The sequence below is a fragment of the Lycium ferocissimum genome, unplaced genomic scaffold (assembly GCF_029784015.1).
Source record: "Lycium ferocissimum isolate CSIRO_LF1 unplaced genomic scaffold, AGI_CSIRO_Lferr_CH_V1 ctg60, whole genome shotgun sequence".
Lineage (NCBI taxonomy): Eukaryota > Viridiplantae > Streptophyta > Magnoliopsida > Solanales > Solanaceae > Lycium > Lycium ferocissimum.
Window position 1 is genome coordinate 131,689 of NW_026726189.1, and position 20,753 is coordinate 152,441.

At 35.9% G+C, this 20,753-nt stretch overlaps 4 protein-coding genes across 4 annotated transcripts; 1 reads left to right on the plus strand and 3 right to left on the minus strand.

Annotated features, from left to right (window-relative positions):
• The first annotated feature begins 1,174 nt into the window (after nt 1–1,174).
• LOC132045145 (shikimate O-hydroxycinnamoyltransferase) lies at nt 1,175–5,684 on the plus strand. Its single transcript, XM_059435684.1, has 3 exons — nt 1,175–1,298; nt 1,487–1,925; nt 4,616–5,684. Exons 2-3 carry the CDS (start codon nt 1,518–1,520, stop codon nt 5,513–5,515), a joined length of 1,308 nt encoding a protein of 435 aa, XP_059291667.1. The 5' UTR covers nt 1,175–1,298; nt 1,487–1,517; the 3' UTR covers nt 5,516–5,684.
• A 3,243-nt stretch (nt 5,685–8,927) lies between these two features.
• On the minus strand, nt 8,928–9,882 carry LOC132045126 (uncharacterized). Its single transcript, XM_059435664.1, has one exon. The coding sequence runs from the start codon at nt 9,301–9,303 to the stop codon at nt 8,956–8,958; it is 348 nt and encodes a 115-aa protein (XP_059291647.1). The 5' UTR covers nt 9,304–9,882; the 3' UTR covers nt 8,928–8,955.
• Nucleotides 9,883–10,190: 308 nt separating this feature from the next.
• On the minus strand, nt 10,191–12,418 carry LOC132045109 (heat shock 70 kDa protein). The gene has a single exon (XM_059435641.1). It carries the CDS (start codon nt 12,337–12,339, stop codon nt 10,381–10,383), a length of 1,959 nt encoding a protein of 652 aa, XP_059291624.1. The 5' UTR covers nt 12,340–12,418; the 3' UTR covers nt 10,191–10,380.
• A 6,633-nt stretch (nt 12,419–19,051) lies between these two features.
• On the minus strand, nt 19,052–20,753 carry LOC132045130 (mitogen-activated protein kinase kinase kinase 20-like). Its single transcript, XM_059435667.1, has one exon. It carries the CDS (start codon nt 20,437–20,439, stop codon nt 19,189–19,191), a length of 1,251 nt encoding a protein of 416 aa, XP_059291650.1. The 5' UTR covers nt 20,440–20,753; the 3' UTR covers nt 19,052–19,188.

Consider the following 20,753-nt stretch of genomic DNA (forward strand, 5'->3'; position numbering starts at 1 on the left):
AATAATCTAAGAGAAGCGTTGAGTGATTAAGATTTAAGAGTTCACCAACCCCCGTGGAGGCCCACATCGACTTGTTCCCATACCTTAGTCCATATTATACAATGTTGCAAGAAATTTGCAAGAAACAGAAAATTTCTTTGGTTTTCTTATAAAGAATTTTTCCACCCCTGCCCCACTTCTCGCTTTGCTCTTATCTTTTTGGACAAACAAATAAAACATTAAAGTTTGGTAAAATGTTGAATTACAGACACTCCTGGAATTAAGTTTTAGGTCACCATCTCACCAACTCTCTCCACTATCGCCCCACCACTTTTGCTTCGATTATTTATTTTTCGGTTGGTACTTGAGATTCCTATAATTTCATGGTTTGAGTTTAATTAATTTTTCATTAACACAAATAATCGGATTCCGTACTCCGTTTACTATAAATAAGACATATATGATATATCATCATAATTCATAGCTTAGATTATTATTTAATCCGGTCTTAACTATCCACCATTTTGATAAACTTAATTTGTTTCAACAAAACGAGAAATATTATTTACTTTTAGAAGAAATCTGAATGCCTTACTGTTTCAATTACCAAAGCGTTTCTTAACTGAAAACATCTTCTTAACAAGGATTGTGGCTTCATTATCAATCAAAAGAAAATGAAAAATAAATAATATAAAAAAGAAAATACGTTTAAAAATAAAAAAAGAAATTTTCTAAAAAATATGATCACCTCAATGAAAGACTTTACTCCAACATAGGACATACTAACATGAATTCAAATTTAGCGATCCTCAATACGAAAGCCAAAGCCAAACATCGTGTGAAAGACCAAAAAAAAATCAACGTACCTTGTTTCAATTACTGAATCCTTACTTAAGTGAAAACATTTAAGCGATAAAAGAAAAGATAAAATTTAGATATTATTGAGATTATAAAATACGTATTTTTTTTAAGAAAGGCGTTCCGTAATTTTGAAAAACATGTCATATTAACCGTATGGAACATTTCGTACCTTTTACTCTAATAATATAATAATAATCGGGCAAATGTTACTTGGAACGCGAACACTGAGCAGTAGAACTTTAGTGGAATTAGTCACGTCGGACAAGCGCGGTAGGTGAACCCTAAAATACATTATAAAATGTAAATTAAGAAAAAAAAAACACAATTACCAAAGTACCACCTCCCCCATTGCTATATAATAAACTCTATTCATCATTTCTATTGATTTATATTTCTCAACCCACTCCCAACCATATCACCACCCATAACATAAAGGCAAAAAGCTCAACTACGCCAAGGTAATTCATTTTCTATTCAATTAATCAATTTATGTTTATTTCATTTTCTGAGGTAGGGGAAACTAGAACAAATGCTAATGATAGGTATATAACACGTTAAGTAGCTGTCCGATCACATTCATAGTGGGAAACTGAAAATGAATTTGTAATTTGAATCGATTATTTAAGTTTTTGTGCTTTCATTTCAGAAACCAAAAAAACAGAGTTGATCAATCAACGATGAAGATTGAAGTGAGAGAATCAACGATGGTGCAACCAGCAACAGAGACACCACAAATCAAACTATGGAACTCTAATGTAGATTTAGTTGTCCCAAATTTCCATACCCCAAGTGTTTATTTCTACAGGCCAACAGGATCCTCAAATTTCTTTGACGGAAAAGTGCTTAAGGAGGCGTTAAGTAAAGCTTTGGTGCCGTTTTATCCGATGGCTGGGAGGCTTTGTAGGGATGAAGATGGACGGATAGAGATTGATTGTAAGGGACAAGGTGTGCTATTAGTGGAAGCTGAGTCTGATGGTGTGGTTGATGATTTTGGTGATTTTGCACCCACGTTGGAGCTACGACGACTTATCCCAGCCGTTGATTATTCTCAGGGAATTCATTCTTATGCTTTACTAGTGTTGCAGGTACGTTTTTGGTAACCATGATTACTAAAATTGGTAATATATGTATGTGTACTATAATTGATTAGGACCTTGTTTGGCCATAACAATTTTTCACTTTTTTCTGGAAAACGTTTCTACTTGAAATCCATGTTTGACCATGGATTCCAAATAATTTGAAGAACACCTAAAAACATGTTTAAGCTATAACCAAACACAACTTCATCTTCAACCTCAACTTCAAAATTCCAAATAAAGTGAAAAATATTTTGTTTTTTTATGGCCAAACGCCTACTAAATGCTAAAACCCATAAGTTTGTAATTCATATATTTCAATTTATGTTTTTTTTTTTAGTTCTATTAAAAAAGTATAATACTTATGTTTAGTAACTTTTTAGTTCTAACAATTCATAGTACATATTATCTTAAAATTCATGCCCAATTAAATAGAGATAGGTTAAGGTCAGCGGATATAAAATCCTTTTCAGACCTCGCTTATGAAATTACGCTATGTATGTTATTATATTTGTTAATTAAACAGAGACATCAAATAAAACGAATGGGATATTAGAAATAGCTGTATCCATTGCTTCGAATAGCGAATATGAATAAAGGCACACACATAAGTAATTTTGTCTGCGCGGAATTTTAGTAGCTCAATTGGTTGACTGTCTTAACTTTCACCTTGTTGATAAGTGTTCGATTCCCCCCACCTTTTAATCCCCTCCCCATTTTTCCTTTCCCTACGCCCAATTTTTTTTTTTTTTGGGGGTGGGATGAAAAGAAAATTGTCCCCCTTTTTCCTGTGTTCTAGGAAGGCCAAAAGCTAGGCAAAGGAATACTTCATGTGTTTCCTCTGCTTCAATTTATGTGTTTTACTTTTAAAATGTACTTCATATCTATGTTACTTTTTATATTTAATAAATTTTCTAAACTTTTAATATATTTTATTTTAGTTTAATAACTCTCATTTATAAGAATGACATGAATATATTTAAGATTACAAAATTCAAAGATACTTTTTGAAATTTTATATGTACACACCTGTAACTAAAAATTTAAAAGTTTTATATTCTTAAATTTCACATTTATTTAAACTAAAATATATGAAATAAAAAAAAAATGAATATATATAGTTTCAGATCTAAAGCATATGGAATGATGATAAAGTTAATTTAATCAGACGAACATTACCCTCCTGTCGAGCCAAGATAAGTTAATTTAGTCAAAGACTCCATTGTCAAAGCATTTTCAGATCTAAGTGTGCAGACATTGTTGATCAAGTTAATTAAATGAGGGATACATTTTCCAAATAAGAAGAGTTGTTGAATACCAGGATTGACTTTTAGCCTCAATTCCTGGGGTAGGGTGCAGGTTTTAAATTCCACAAAAAGATCTCTCTAACGGCCTAGGGCATACATGAGATACCACATTAATGGTCAAAAATTATCTTCTTCTAGTATTTTTCTTATTAATAAATGGAACGATCCATTATTTTACTTAAAATAATTTAATTTTAATTTTTTCATATTATTATTAGTGACATATTTTTGTAACCATAAAAGTTTCATGTCATGGTTAGCTACAAGTTCCAACAACAACAACATGTCCAGTGAAATTCCACACAGTGGGATCTGGGGAGAGTAGAGTGCACACAGACTTTACCCCTACTTTGGGAAATAGAGAGACTTTCTCTGTTGGCTACAAGTTCCAATTTTTTTCTGAATTTTTTTTTGGTATGCAATCAAACTATATCAGGTAAATTGAGACGGAAAGAGTATCTGGGTCTGTCCTCCCATCCCTAGCACATAAAAAAGATGATAAGAAGCAAAATGCATAGACTCAATTTTATATTACCTTATTGCACTGGATTATGCCAAGTTGCCAGCAATTAGTTACTCCAATTAGTTAGCATTCAGATCACTTTCTTATGGTGTATGGTCCTGTAATTTAATTTTTGATAAAAACAATCAGGAGTGCCTATTTTTGGAAGTCAAGATTGGATGAATTAGGTGGCTTTGCGCTTTCATTTTTTGCTCTCTCCCCTTCCCACCTACCACATGCTGGCACCTGTCATTTTCTCTACTATAATTTCTTCAGGGTCTTTGTTCCTATATATGATTTGTATTTTGGTGGTTCTTAATTTCTTCGTGTCATTACTTTAATCAATATTGCCTTATCGTACTGGATTATGCCAAGATTTTTGATAAAAACAATCAGGAGTGCCTATTTTTGGAAGTCAAGATTGGATGAAATATTCCCACATACCACATGCTGGCACCTGTCATTTTCTCTACTATAATTTCTTCAGGGTCTTTGTTCCTATATGTGATTTGTATTTTGGTGGTTCTTAATTTCTTCGTGTCCTTAACGCATTCATTACTTTAATCAATATTTACCAAACGACGGTTAATTATGCACCAATTTTTATTCCAACCAAAACATCAAAAATAAGATAAGAGACATTTCTCATGTCCTTACCACAAAGCAGGCCCCAAGTATACATCATGTCTTTATTATCAAACTGCTTGTAGTAAGTATATTAATTTTGGATTTTACGTGAAAAATTACATCATACATTTAGAGAAGAAAAGTTCCCACTAATTTATCTTGTTTGATTGCACTCTTATCTGCCTTCTTTCTATTTTGACCTGGGATTTTTTATGTAATTTTTGTATGATCACTTGAAATTGATATATCAATCTGTTGAACAGATAACTCATTTTAAATGTGGGGGAGTTTCCCTTGGTGTGGGCATGCAACATCACGCAGCAGATGGAGCTTCTGGTCTTCACTTCATCAACACATGGTCCGATATGGCTCGTGGTCTTGACCTCACCATCCCACCTTTCATTGACCGGACCCTTCTCCGTGCTCGTGATCCACCTCAGCCTCAGTTCCCCCACATCGAGTACCAGCCACCTCCCACTCTCAAAGTAACTTCACCAAACACACCCAACTCAGAAACTGTTCCTGAAACAAACGTGTCCATCTTCAAACTAACCCGCGACCAAATCAATACTCTCAAGGCTAAGTCCAAGGAATGTGGAAATACAGTTAATTACAGCTCCTATGAGATGTTGGCAGGACATGTGTGGCGCTCCACTTGCATGGCACGAGGACTCACTCAGGATCAAGAAACCAAGTTGTACATAGCAACTGATGGGCGTGCAAGACTCCGACCTTCTCTCCCTCCAGGCTATTTTGGTAATGTGATATTTACTGCCACTCCTGTTGCAGTCGCTGGTGATCTCCAATCGAAGCCTATTTGGTATGCTGCCAGTAAAATTCATGATCAATTGGCTATAATGGACAACGATTACTTAAGATCAGCTCTTGATTATTTGGAGTTGCAGCCTGACCTGAAGGCACTTGTTCGTGGTGCACATACGTTTAAGTGCCCGAATTTAGGAATAACTAGTTGGTCTAGGCTGCCAATCCATGATGCTGATTTTGGCTGGGGTAGGCCAATATTTATGGGACCTGGTGGTATTGCTTATGAAGGCTTAAGCTTTATATTGCCAAGTCCGACCAATGATGGCAGTCAATCAGTTGCCATCTCGCTGCAAGCAGAACACATGAAACTTTTCGAGAAGTTCTTGTATGATATTTGAAAGAAGCCAACAATATTGTGCTGCTTCAATTTATAATGATCGACATGTAAAAGAGACTCCTTTTATTTTTTTCATTGGAGGTTGTTCTTTTTTTCTTTTTTGTTTCCCTGGACATCAGTTTTATTTCTGCTTCTATGCTGCATGGATTATAAATACCTTAAAAAGTTTTTTCGCTTCCTTATATGTGAGAACATGCTTAGGACACAGCTCGAGTGGCAAAAGCTCCTTGTGGCAAACAACTTGGGTGTCTAGTTATTATGGAAAACTAGAGCATGATTAGTATTGCGTACACTGAACTTAAGCACTGTACAAGAAGTTATATGTTCTTCCTGTTTATTACAGTTATTAAAGATCCCTCTGTTTAATGTAACATAAATGCATGGGCCGATTTGACACTATGGACGACAACATTGATTTTTTAGTGACACTGTACACGTACTCGTTGCTTAGTTCTGCCCTTGACATGAAAAAAGCCTGAAAGCACTTCCCCTGAGCCTGTCCAAGAAACTTGGTATCAAAATTTCCAACTGCTCTCTTCTGCAGAATTATAGCAGTAGATGGGAAGCGCGGATATCTCAGGTGGAATATCTTTTATATGCTAAAATTCTTAACATCTTTTTATACATTCTAGCAGTCTAATAAGTCCAGTGTGCTTGGTCTGTTAGAAAAGAGTTTTTGGTTCTCATTAATTCATGTTCTTTGTTTATGTGCTGCATACATGAACCTGAGCTGAAATCACACAGATGCAAAGAACAAGGAGGGAAAGGAAGATGAAGGGGAGAGATGAAGAGAGATCACCAATCTTAGCATGTTACACGACACATCTGTTCTCTAAAGGACATATCACTCTACCAAAACAAACCAACAGAACATTACTCACGAAGTCACAACCGCAATGAGGATAGCTGATAAAAGAAAGGGAAATGCTTGAGCTATCTTTTAGGACATCTTAGCGAATGACAAAGAGCAGAACCAGGAGAAGAGGCAAGCTAGAAATGACATAAGTAGTTGACATGGAGTGGAGGACCGCTTTAGCATTACAGCTGAACTTTTAGTACGTGGCTGACGAGTAATACTTCCACCCCCATTTGCTCCCTTTCCTCTCTGATTTTTCTCAACATCTGCTATAAAATCCTTGCTTGCTAACTCAAACTTAACCGTGTTGCCACTTATGTCTGCAACTGTACTCTCGTTGCTTCTTTCTGGTGCACTAGCAAGATGTTTCGATACATGGACATCTTTGTTTTCAGATATATCGGAAATCTCAGAAGCCCTGCTTGTTACTGTTAGAATGCATAACAGGATAGAGAGACAAGAAAAGAAAGCAATCTTCATGTTTTGTTATTGATCTCAGTAGTCTTTCCTTTTCTGTATTGCCTGTTGGAACAGGAGAGACCTAAAAGAGCAAAAGTAGGGAATTAGGAGATGAACTATGTAGCTTTGGACCAAAGCAAGCTATGGCTACTCTTGATGAGTATAACAGGTAGTTATATAGGGTCTTCTTCTAGATGGTTTTATTGTTGCTTTATCTCAATATTTGGTTCCTTTCTCCTTTTCCTTTAATCTTCATTCACATTTTTTATAAAATATGGCTCAACCCCAGGGGTGGGACCAAAATATTTGGTCTTCGAGAGTTGCCTTTTTGTAGTCTATGGCAAAGTGCTTCCTTTAGCTGTGTGGATATGAACAACCTAGCTGGAGTGCACTTGAAGGGAAAAGTAAACCATTTTATGCTCAATAGAAACTCCAATATTAATGAAAATATCCGAATTTAAGATATAATCCGTCACTATTTGATCATCCCTGAGTGACACATTTCCATATTTCATGCCAAGTATGATCTTGAATCCTTCACAAACTTGGTAGTATCCAATCATTCACTGATTGTCCAATGTGATATACACTAGGTAATTGTGTAATCGCATTTGGAAGGTGGAGCAGAGGATGGATTTGCATAACCGATCATTAGTATACTTCTAAGAGAATGTGTTATCTTATAGTTAAAGCATTTGGAATCTGCCTTTTTGTGTTGGTGCAGTTGTGGGTCTATCTCTTTAAAATAAAGACTAATGTTGCACACAAGGTAGCTTACAGTATACTCGAGAATAGCTTATCACAATTAGTCAAAGTGGTTCTTTATTATTTTGGCAATACTGAAGGATAATTTTATGCTTTGATGCTTCTGAAAGCTGAGGTTGACAAATTCTTGACAGTTGAAACACACATGTAAATAAATTTATATTCTCGTGTGAGAATAAAGGGTTAAATTCCAACATTTACCAAACGTTTTCTTTCAAGAGAATATGATGCCCTCCTTTTTCCTTCTAATCAAAGTGTTCAAACAGTCTAACTGAAGTTTTCTTATAGAGGCATCAGGCATGCACGTCGGGCCTCATAAGTAGCGTGCTTTTGGTGGGGATAGTTCTCTAATGCATTCTTTGCTTCCATCTTCTTCCTCATGGCTTTGTCCTCTCAGCTTCTTGAACCCCTCTCAGCTTCTTGAACCATTCTCTGGATTTCCTATTTCCCTCAATGTTCCTTTGTCATTTGTGTTGATCTTGTTCTTCATGCCAGCAGTCTGGTCTTCGGATGACACATTCAGTATGCCATTAGGCAGATCACTGATCTGTGACAACCCCTTTATGCTGGTGTGCAACTCCCAAGAAGATTAGCATCCTTTCCAATGGGCTTCTCTTCTTGAGGTTGAGAAGTTATGTTCTTTCTTTGATGAAAGAGTAAAGATCTTGGAACAACTTTAGTTACATCAGGTGTTAAAGTTCTCTGTCGAGAGGAGCACCACAGCTTGACCCCATTGAGCAATTTTTAGTAACACTGTAACAACGTGTTCTTCCCTTGACATAGAAAAATCCTGAAAGCACTTCCCCTGAATTTGTTTAAGAGAACTTGGTACTCAAAATTTCCTACTGCTCTGTTCTGTAGAATTGTAGCAGTAAATGGGAAGCACGGATATCTTATCTGGACTATCTTTTATATGCTAATGTTCTTGAATATCATTTTATACAATTTGGCAATCTAATAGTATCACTGTGCTTGGTCAGTTAGCAAAAGAGTTCTTGGTTATCATTAATTCATGTTTGTTGTTTATGCTCTGCATACATGACTGTTTGATCATTTTTTTGCTGCAATACACACACATACAAACAACTAAGGACGGAGAGATGAAGAAAGACTCGTATGATGCATCACCTATCTTAGCACGCTATGCGACACACACAGCTGTTCTGATAGACATACAACTTTACCAAAACAAACAAACATAACATCACACTCATGAAGTCACAAGTCATAACCGCAATGAGGATAGCTGAAAAAAGAAAGAAAAATGCTTGAGCTATATTTTAGAACATCTTAGGGAATGACAAAGGGCAGAGCCAAGAGGAGAGGCAAGGAAAAATGCTTGAGCTATATTTTAGAACATCTTAGGGAATGACAAAGGGGAGAGCCAGGAGTAGAGGCAAGCTAGAAATGACATAAGTAGTTGACACGGATATAGAAGGCTGCTTAAGTGTTACAGCTGAATTTTTATCAAGAGTACGTGGCTGACGAGTAATACTTCCACCCCCATTTGCTCCCCTTCCTCTCTGATTTTTCTCAACATCTGCTATAAAGTCCCTGCTTGCTAACTCAGAATTATTGTTGCTGCCACTAATGTCTGCAACAGCACTCTCACTGTTCCTTTCTGGTGTAGCAGCTAGATGGACACCTCTGCTTGCTACTGCTAGAGCGCATAACAGGATAACGAAACAAGGAAAGAAAGCAATCTTCATTGTTTTTTTTTTTTTTTGAGTTAAATGTCTTTATTGGTCTCACTAATCTTCCCTTTTCTGAGTAACTGTTGAAAGTTGGAAAAGGTGAAAAGAGCAAAAGTAGGGGATATCGGGGATGGAGAGTGTTCAATGCTGAACTATTTTAGCTTTAGACCAAAGGCTATGGCTACTCTTCTTGACTGTTGAGTATTAGAGCTTGTTATATAGGATCTTCTTCCAGGTGGTGTTTATGTTGCTTTGGCTCAATTTGATCCCTTCCTTTTCCCTTTAATCTCCATAGACCCAGTCCCAGAGATGGGACCAATATAGTTTTGGTCTCAATTAAAGCATTTGGTATCTTCTTTTCCTGGTTTTTTAGATAAGACTATTATGCTCGAGAATACCTCATCGGATTAGCTTCATATGGTTCCTTGTATTAAGTCTGGCAACACTGAAGGATTACTTCATGTTTTGATGATGCTTGTGAGAGCTGAAATGAAATACCTTGACAATTTTTGACAGTTTTAGGTGGCAGGGGAATCTATTTACGTCCTAACGTGTGAATTAAGGATTAAATTCCAAACATTTGTAAAACGTTTTATGTTGTCCACCAATTCAAGATAATATGATACCAATCCTTCTTTCAAGATAATTTGATACCAATCCTTTTTTCTTGTAACCAAAGCGTTAAAAGAATCTAACTGAAGTTTTCACAAAGAGCATGCATGTAGGGCGTCATAAGTTAATGTGTTTTTGGCCATGCACACCCTCTCAAGGCTACTGGTATTTTCTGTGTCATACTTCTGAAACGTTATTTACTTTGCGCTGCACCACAGCTTAATAAAGATGTTGTAAGAAATTACACATGAGATGAAAGAATAGGTATCTTTGCCAAGACGTCTAAGAAGTGTTGGAAAAACTAGAACAAGAAATAGTTTTATTTAGAAAAACATAGCTAGAGGGTCTACATAGTTTTCATAGTAATTACTCTCCCATCCTAATACTCTGCACCCAAACAACAGACACATATTTACTGACTCAAAGCTACACTAATTAGAGTACAAGTAGATCATTAAAACAAAAATGTCTATATCATCTTTAATCCACTTCCTCAATCTTAGGCCCTGGACCATTATCTGCAGATCCTCCTTGGCCATAGCCAGCTCCCGCATCAGCTCCCGTGGGCACATCTCCTCCAGCACCACCTTGATACATCTTTGAAATTATTGGATTGCACAAGTTCTCCAACTCCTTCAATTTATCCTCAAACTCATCTACTTCAGCCAACTGGTTCCCATCCAACCACTCAATTGTCTCATCGACAGCCTTCTCTATCTTCTGCTTGTCAGATGGATCCAATTTCCCTGAGAATTTCTCATCCCTCACTGTATTCCTCATGTTGTAAGCATAATTCTCCAATGAGTTCTTTGCCTCAACCTTTTTCTTCATGGACTCATCCTCTGCCTTATACTTCTCTGCTTCTTGAACCATCCTCTCAATTTCTTCCTTGCTTAACCTACCTTTATCATTTGTAATTGTAATCTTGTTCTTCACACCAGCAGTCTTGTCTTCAGCCGACACATTTAAAATTCCATTAGCATCAATGTCAAAACAGACATTGATCTGAGGTACTCCTCTTGGTGCTGGTGGAATACCCTTAAGCTCAAATTTTCCAAGAAGATTATTATCCTTTGTCATTGGCCTTTCTCCTTCATAAACCTGAATAAGCACACCTGGTTGATTATCGGAGTAGGTAGAAAAAATCTGCTCTTTCTTTGTTGGGATAGTAGTGTTTCTTGGAATTAACACGGTCATCACACCACCAGCAGTTTCAATACCAAGACTTAAAGGTGTGACATCAAGGAGCAGCAAATCTTGAACTTTTTGATCAGCTTCACCACTCAAAATTGCAGCTTGAACAGCAGCACCATAAGCCACAGCCTCATCAGGATTAATACTTTTGCAAAGCTCCTTGCCGTTAAAAAAATCTTGCAACAATTGTTGTACCTTAGGGATCCTAGTGGATCCACCAACAAGAACCACATCGTGAACATGGCTCTTATCAATCTTAGCATCCCTTAAACATTTCTCCACAGGCTCCATACACTTCCTAAACAAATCCATATTCAATTCCTCGAATCTTGCCCTTGTAATTGTAGCATAGAAATCGATCCCTTCATACAATGAATCGATCTCAATAGTCGTCTGAGAAGTCGACGACAAAGTCCTTTTCGCCCTTTCACAAGCAGTTCTCAACCTCCTCAAAGCCCTAGGGTTGCCACTAATATCCTTCTTGTTCTTCCTTTTAAACTCCTGCACAAAGTGATTAACAAGCCTATTATCAAAATCTTCACCACCCAAATGTGTATCACCAGCAGTAGCCTTAACTTCAAATATCCCTTCCTCAATAGTCAATAAAGAAACATCAAAAGTTCCACCACCAAGATCAAAAATCAACACATTTTTCTCCGCACTTCTCGACGCCTTTTTATCCAGACCATAAGCAATTGCAGCAGCAGTAGGCTCATTGATAATCCTCATAACATTAAGCCCGGAAATCGCTCCTGCATCTTTCGTAGCTTGCCTCTGAGAATCATTAAAATAAGCAGGAACAGTAACAACAGCATTCTTAACAGTACTCCCCAAGAAAGATTCCGCTACTTCTTTCATTTTCGTTAAAACCATAGACGAAATCTCTTCAGCAGAGAACTGTTTCTCTTCACCCTTGTACTGAACGACGATCATGGGCTTGTCACCTTGACCAGCGACAACCTTAAATGGCCAGTGTTTCATGTCACTTTGGACAGAAGGGTCGGAGAATCTCCGACCAATTAAGCGTTTAGCGTCGAATACGGTGTTTTGTGGGTTCATAGCTACTTGATTCTTGGCTGCATCACCGATGAGTCGCTCTGTATCGGTGAATGCAACGTAGGATGGAGTAGTTCTGTTGCCTTGATCATTTGGGATGATTTCTACACGGTCATTTTGCCAGATCCCAACACAACTGTATGTTGTACCAAGATCAATGCCAATAGCTTTGCCTTCTGATTTCGCCATTACTTCAGAAATGTAAGTTTTTCAAGAAACAGAGTGTGTGTTTTTATGGTTGTGTGCTTTTTGAGAGAGTTTACAGAGATTTTCTTGTTCTCGATTTTTGGTTATGGTAAATGCAGGGCGATGTGGGGTATATATAAGTATTGGAAAAATTCTACTGAGTTCGGGAAAAAGTACACGTTGTGGCGGCAAGGAGAGGGAGAAGGAACATGATTGCACCAGAGAATTCTGGTTTTCAAAAGGTGGTTATGAGTCAAGACTCGAGACTTACAAGAAAATTCTGGAGAGCGCGGGAAGCTGATGAGGTGTTTGCAATCTGGAATGGGCAATTCGCAGGAATATCCTTATTTTGGGGCTGGCCTTTAATTTTTGACCCCTTAGTTTTGGTTCGAAACTCCGTTCAATTAAAAATTAAAAAAATTCTTAAGGCAAAGTTTTACATACAAAATTCTTAGGGGTCGTTTGGTGTGAAGGATAAGCAAAAATAATCCCGGAATAAAATTTTAGTACCTCTTTATTCCATGTTTGGTTGGAATAAAAATTCAGGATAACTAATTCCGGGATTAATTATCTCGGGATTGTAGCCTTATTTTATCCCACTTTGAGGGTGGAATAACTAATCTCGGGATAAGTTGTTTCCCAACCAAATGAGCCCTTAAGGTAGAGTTTTGGTTGACTTCAAAATTCTGCCTTAAGGTAGAGTTTTGAAGGCAAAGTTTTACGTTGCGAATCCAAACCTCTGCTTTGCGAAATTCTTTTTTTAACTGAACTGGAGTTCGAACCCAGAATCTCAGAGTATTAGGCGAAAGGTAAAAATTAAAGACCACCAATTTGAGGGACAAAAATTAAAGACCACCCCAAAAGAAGGACAATCCGTGCAAAAAAATGATATGGAATTAATGATTGTGTTGGGGCAATTCGCAAGAATGCCCCTCATTCGGGGTGGTCTTTAATTTTTGTCCCTCAAATTGCTGGTCTTTAATTTTTGCTCTACGCGTAGAAATCCTGAGATTCTGGGTTCGAACCCCGGCATAAAAATAAATAACCATTTCGCAAGGCAAGGCTTGGGGAAAGTTATGCCAGGTCCGACATAAGTGCCTTAATGCATAACTAAAGTTGTTAAGATCCAAGATAAATTTTATGCCTTAAGGCAATTTATAAGGCAGACTTTTACGCCTTAAGGCTTAGTTATGCCTTAAGGCAACCACGGAGACAACATAAGTTATTTAAGGCATAACTAAAGTTACGCCAGATCCAGTATAGGTTGCCTTATAAGACAAACTTTTCGTTATACCTTAAGACAACATATGTCAGATCCAAACTTTTCTCAAAGCCTTGTCTTGTGAAATTATTTTTATATTTATGTCTGAGTGGGGGTTCAAATTAACCTCGCATTTTTACCTTTTCAAGTCAAGAAAAAACTTAAAAAATTACCAATTTGAGGGCCAAAATTTAAAGACCACCTCAAAAGAAGGACAATCCGCACAAAAAAATGATTGCGTTGTGGGTTTGGGCCAACATTGAGCTGCATGACTTTGGGCCTCCGGTTTATCTATGTCAGATTTGGACAAACAGGATCATCTAAGGCTGTTAAATTAGGTGGTTTGCAAAAATAGGCTATATTGTGCTTATATTTAAAAATTATCCCCGATTTTAAACTCGGTTAAAAAATGGCCTTTTTTAAGTTTTATGAAAAAAATTGGACTAATATATTCTTAAGTTGAGAAGCAGAGATGATTAAGCAACGCGACAACAATAACATGCAAGTTACGACAAATTAGTAGGATTTTATGCTATCTTCAACATAGATGTTCTATTGAGATGCTCACAAATCATATCATGTGATTATGATTTCAAAGCTACAAACTAAAAAAAGGAAGAAAAAAAAAGTCATTTCAGAATCGTGGCACGTGAGTCAGATAAATTCATGGGATTTAATACAATATTCCACCTAGTTAGCTTGTTGGATAACTTACATACCTACGAAGTTGTTATGAATTGTCACCATTTTTAGTTTTCATCGATTGTATCTATATTAACTTATTCCATTTATTTTATCAGATTGTCATGATTTATAATTTTTATTCATGGTGCCTCATTTAAACTTATTGTATTTTATAGGATTGTCATGATTTTTAGTTCGCACTTATGGTACCTCATTTAAACTTATTTCAGTTACTCTACAAAACTGTCGTACTTTTTTATGTTTTTACTCATGGTACCTTATATAAATTTATTCTATTTACTCTACAACATTGTGATGATTTTTAGTTTTCTCTCATAATATCTTATATAAAACTTATAAAAAGAAAACACTTATAAACTATACTTCAATTCCAAATATGCTTCGGATATATGAATCTTTGAATAATCAGAGCTTTTTGAAGAAGGTTCTGTTACCAACATGTTTATTTTCATTGTAGGTAATGAATTTAGGTTCAAAGCCCTGTGCGCTCTACGCCTGGAAGATCTGTGAATTCCTCCTGTTTATGTTAAAATTTTCAAGGTTTGCCTCATGAGATTCAAGTTGAAAGAGATAATTCGAACAAATGTGGCCATCCTCTGTTAGGATGTACTATTAAACTTTAATTAGGGTTATCTACTAAAACAATGATAGAGTTGTTTATAAATGTCTTCATGGCGGACTTTATTTTATCAAAAATGATGAGAACGTGAACTCACTAACTATTTAACGACAAACGGTGCGGAAAATTAGAGGATTGATAAGTAAAACTCAAGAAACTCATTGGGTTCAATAAATTGTTTGTCCATACTAAAGCAAGTCTGCTAAACTCGGCCCATTTATGCGTTCAGGAATTTGGGGAGAAGCATTTCAGCAAAAATTCCAGGATATGGGAAAATTAAACTGTTTACTCTTCCCAATATTGATCCACTAATCAGTTACCTTCCAGGCTTCCACAATCTCTCAAAAGATTCTATATCACTTTAGGAAATGCAACAAAATAGTTTTATAACTTCCCCAATTGTTTGGATGAGTATTTTCATATAAGATGAATCGTGCAAAATTGCACGGAAAATAAAACATTTTGTCTTAGATTACTGATAAACATTTTATGCCAACATCGGACAAGCGACATACCTTTTTATGGTACTGTAAATTTCATTATATTCCTATTCTCATACTTACAGTTTGTTCCCACAAGCATGTAAACATTTTAGGTCCACAAACAGTTTTTGAAAAGTTAAAATACCATCCTCATATTATAATTTTAACGGATATTTTCATCCGTACAATGGTGTGGTATAAATAGGGACTAATTAAGAGGGAAAGAATAAAGAATTTCTTTATAGATTGGAAATCTTATGTCATACGTAAAGTGGTAAAGCAGTGACTCAAAGCTGCAAGCAATCATAGGAGATCTAGTTGATGGCACATAGAAATAGAAAATATCCTCAACAATGGCGTGATCATCTTTCTTTTGCTTTTTGTTTTCACAGGCAAAACGCAATATCCTCATTGGTCCTACAGAAATTGTTAGAAAAATATGTAAACATAATCGAAGAAGAAAATGGCTTCGAGACGTGGATAAATCGACTTTTCTTAAAGAGATATTGCCTGCATACAGATTGAAGAAAATATAAGCAATTCCCTTCAGGATACAACAAAGCCTATGGCTATATTTATAGCTGCAAATTTTCTCTATGTCATTTCAAGAGTGTCTTTATATTTATAGAATTTGAAAAATAACTTTTCAGAATAGTCATGTCTTTTCACAAATAGATGTGTTTATTCAATTTAAGACCTCTTATATTATAAACTAACATAAATAATTTAAATGGTTAGCCTATGATGACGCAAACAACTCAAGGTTATGGTTTTTATTTTTATTTTCATAAGTTATGAGTTCAACCTTATGTATGGGTTTTCTTGAATTTATATTAGTTAGTATTTTTTTCTAAATAACAGTCATGTCTGAATTAACTTGTGTACACTTCCGACCCTTTTACAGAGTATACCACTCATGAAGGCTTAACATATGGGCAGAATTCACCCTTTTTTAATTTGAAATTGTAACATATATGCAATGCTTCATGAACGCTCATTGCAGCTCTACAAAAAAAGACAAAATAGTGTATTCATTTTCAATTTTATATCTTTTCTACAAGAGTTTTTTATTTTCACGCATAAAATAACACAAAAGACATCTAAAAAAAATTGTTTTCTCCCATTTGAATTGTAAGTGACTACCAGATGATACAGAAGAAATAAATTATGCCAATCTGTACTTAAAAAGTCAATTGGATTCTAAATTGATAACTAATCAAGTTTCGAGCCGCTTTTTAAGACCATTGACTCTATGTTCACTATAATTGTCTGTTACACCTCGTGTCCTTTTGCCTATTTCTTGGAATCCAGCTATTTTCATTAATAATGGATTTATGAGTATGTTTGGATGGGCTTAAAATAAGCAGCTTATAAGCTGTAAAAAAAAAAAAATTGGGGTAGATTAACTTATTTTTTTGGCTTATAACTTTTTTAGAGCTTATAAGCTTCTTTAGATTCAAATGGATTCAATTATTTTTTTAAACTTATTTTATGCACAAAATAGTTATTGAAAAAGTTACCTTATAAACCAATCCAAACGGGCTCAATGTTGGTTATAATACCGAGTTAGCAAACCTAAACTATTTTAATGTTTCTTTATGAATGACCTTCGCTGCCCAAATCAACAGTGGTAAACGAAGAAGCAACATGGATTCCTCGTTGAAGTGACCCACCAAAGAAGTGTTCTTTGGTAAAAGGAAATGGAGAACAAAAAGAACACTCTTTAGGTTTAGGTTCCCTCTTCCTTTGAATTATAAAATTCACACCAATGATAAAATCAATACGCCGACAATGTAGAATAATTTTACTTTATTAGTTTACCTACAAGATGACAATAATTAACAGTTTATAACACGTGGAACTATTAAAATGAAAAATAAGGTAGACAACCTGCTATAAACAGGTTAAATTACATGGATTATGTAAAAAATCCAAATGGAATAGAAGAAGAATTTCCTGAAGTATTTTATCCTCGGGATTTGTTTCTAAAATCTTGGTGAATTTAATAGCTTTTATTTTAACATTAGTTGGTGGATATAAGGAAATGAACGCTTACTTGTCAACTCTGTTTGAATTCACATGTGCATAGGGATAAAAGTTCCAGATATGATGCAATTCTCTTGAACTAAACCAAGTAAATAAAATGGGAAGAATAAAAACAGAATTCATGTACTAAGGAGAATACGAACATATCCAAGTACTTCAGAGAAAATTGGTAACTTCTGCCTGCCAATGAAAAGCAGATGTGAAATAGCAGCTGCATATGAAACAAAAATCAAAATTAATATTCACTCACGATACCTGCAGTTTCTTCACTCAATGTTAAAATACCATACCTTAAAGTGATGTTATCTTTTCATCAGCATTGGCTTCATAAACAGCTCTTCATTTTCAGGCTTGCAAGACACCTCTGCTTCAGAATCAACTTCAGCGATAGCCATCTTTTTCCAAGCCTGAAATCTCATCTGTCAATAAGCTCATTCACAAGTAAGAACGGAAATATGAATTTGACTTATTAATAAGAGGTTGCACTAGTTATGGTGTCCTATGAAGCTGGAAAGTTTAAAACAAGAAATGCAAATCCAGGAGCCTGAAATGAGGACACTGCAAGTTTAAATAACAGTAGAAAGGTTTAAAAGGATCTGTTGATTCTTCATCTTATTCAACTGGCACAAGGTTTATATGATTGTCCTCCCTTCTCACTATATTGTTTCTCTAATTCAATAAAATTTGGCAGACGATCTTCCATAATTCTTCTGCAATTTAAACTACCCAAACTTAATGTGCCAAAATCATCTAGCAGAAGCCTTGAATCACGGGTTTTCCCTGTTGACTTGATCCATAGAACACTCTATCTTTGTGAAACAGGAGAATTAAATAACTACCAAGGGCTTCCCTCTTGTCCCTCTATTTTTTTCCCCTTCCCTGCAGGCTGAACGGTAAGTAAAAATGTCAAAGAGGATTTAATAACTGGCCTCAGATAGAGAGAAACACTCAGGTGTGTTCAAAGATAAATTCGCTTTGATTCCTGGAAACCAGGGCCAAGTTAAAAGCCAATCAAGGAGATAAGAGTTTGGTATCATGCATTTTGATAAGAATAAAAATTATGAGAATTAACCATTTCTATCTTCCAGTAAGAAAGAAGTGGACTCAAAAGACAGGTGACTGAAATCTTCACTAGTTTGTTAGCTGGTTCATGAATTTCATGATAAGAAGACAGTGATGAAGCACACAACAGCTGTTTCAAGATTTCTGATTACAAACATAATCTGGTTAGTTAAGAGTTCTTATGACAGAACAGACATGACAAGTTTCCTACTTGTTAATTTTTAAATCAAAGTACATCATTCCGAACAATCCAGAAAGATTAGTTCCCTGAAAAATAATCGTTGACAGATTGAAGTTGAGCTAAGATATAAAATCCTTATGTTTACACCAACCCCCTAATTCAGAAATGTAAGGGCAGTCTAGCTTAACACTGCAAAAAGGTTTAATAGATCATCCAACTTCAAAAACATTCATCCAAAGTGGTCAAAGTTCAGCCTGTTCCAAAAGAATGAAAGAAACATGGAGCAACAAACACAAACTAAGACAGTTAGAGAGTTCTGAAACAGCAAAATGTAAAGTTAGAGCCTTGGAAGCAGTAAATTAAAAAGAATAACAGATCTTATCATTTAATCTCAACCCAATTTGAACTGCATACATACTACAGCGCTACGTCTAGTAACAAATCAATGAATTTAATGTATAATGCAATGCTTAAATCTCCATCCTGCCAACTATTCCTAGACTCCTGCAGGAATGGTAATACTTAACGGACATTTCGACGAATTGTTTGATGGACTTCCTGAAGGGACCTTAACTGATGGATCAAGTATATGATCAGAACCACCATCAATAGTGGAACTTATAACAGTTATACTTTTTTCTACTTTAAATATCCCTTCTTCAGCAAAATAAGATGTCATTTCATCCTCTATTTCCTCATAATCTTCCTCGGACCAGTAACCAAGGGACTCATCTTCAGACGCGTAGCTCCAATCTTCTGAATAATAAGCTAACTCATCATCACTTTCAGTAACCAAAAGAATAGAATCAATTACATTTATATCCTCAACTTCCTGTGGTTGTTCAACTCCTTCATCATCAATTAATCCGTCAACAAACGGATGAGTCAACAGCATCTCTGCAGTCCATCTATACCTAGGGTTCCTAACGAAACAACCCTTCAAGAAATCTTTTGCCTCCTTCGATAAGTTCTCCGGAATTCTAGGCAATTCGTGCCCTCCCCCGATCTTCCTAAGTACATCCTCAGCATTATCCTCTTTCCTATCCCACGGAGGTTTTCCAGTTAACATCTCAAGCACAATACAACCTAAAGCCCAAATATCAGCAGGACATTCTTGTACATTATCCGAAACAGCTTCAGGCGACAAATACATCGGTGTGCCCCTCCAGTAAGGCTCCAACCTCCTCTTCTTGCTCTGAACTTTTTCTCTCTTAGCTAACCCTAAATCACCAATCTTAGCCTTAAATTCAGTACTTTTTTTTCCCTCGTTCGAATTCGGTACAAGTAATATATTATCAGGCTTCATATCACAATGAACATAACCAATATCATGAATATAATTCAACCCTCTAAGCATAGATCTTGTATGATTCCTTACCTCAAATTCACACAATCCATTGCTCCCAAATTTCTCAATCCTCTCAGCTAGGGTTCCACCTGAACCATACTCCAACAACAAGTTATAAACCATTGCACCATTTTTACCTGTAGTAGTTTCATCACCGAAACAGCGAATAATGTAAGGACAACCTTTGATGTTGTTGAGAACTTCCCTTTCCTTTTGAATTGAACCTGAAATAGAAACTTCAGCAGATTTTACAGCCATAACTGTTGGAAGGTAGCTGTAATTCAGTTTTTGGTTCTTTAAAGTAGCCAAATAAACACAACCAAAACTTCCTTTTCCTACCATTGCTCCTCTATACCATGCAACCCCATCACCAAATTCATTCACACTATTTATCTCCATCTTCCCTTCAACTTAATAAAACTTCAATTGCCTTACAATTGGAGCAAAAAATAGGATATTTTGTGAGTGACTAAGATTAGGGCAATCTCAAAAGGAAGAAAAACCAACTTAAAGTTGGATTTTGGTGCGTATTACACAGGCAAATGGGTAGATAAAATTAGGGTTTATAGAACAAGTTTGGGGTAAGGTTGAGTTTCTTTGAGATTTCGCATTTAGGTTAGTTTTATTTATGTTTATGTATTATGTATATTATATATGTGATGTGAGGAACAAGTGCTAAGAGCCGCGTTTCTTTGGAAGAGAGGAACAAAAAA

Coding starts and splice junctions, on each gene's coding strand:
- LOC132045145 (XM_059435684.1), top strand. CDS start 1,518: ATGAAGATTGAAGTGAGAGAATCAACGATGGTGCAACCAGCAACAGAG. Junction 1,926..4,615: donor ATGCTTTACTAGTGTTGCAG/GTACGTTTTTGG, acceptor TCTGTTGAACAG/ATAACTCATTTTAAATGTGG.
- LOC132045109 (XM_059435641.1), bottom strand. CDS start 12,339: ATGGCGAAATCAGAAGGCAAAGCTATTGGCATTGATCTTGGTACAACA.
- LOC132045130 (XM_059435667.1), bottom strand. CDS start 20,439: ATGGAGATAAATAGTGTGAATGAATTTGGTGATGGGGTTGCATGGTAT.
- LOC132045126 (XM_059435664.1), bottom strand. CDS start 9,303: ATGAAGATTGCTTTCTTTCCTTGTTTCGTTATCCTGTTATGCGCTCTA.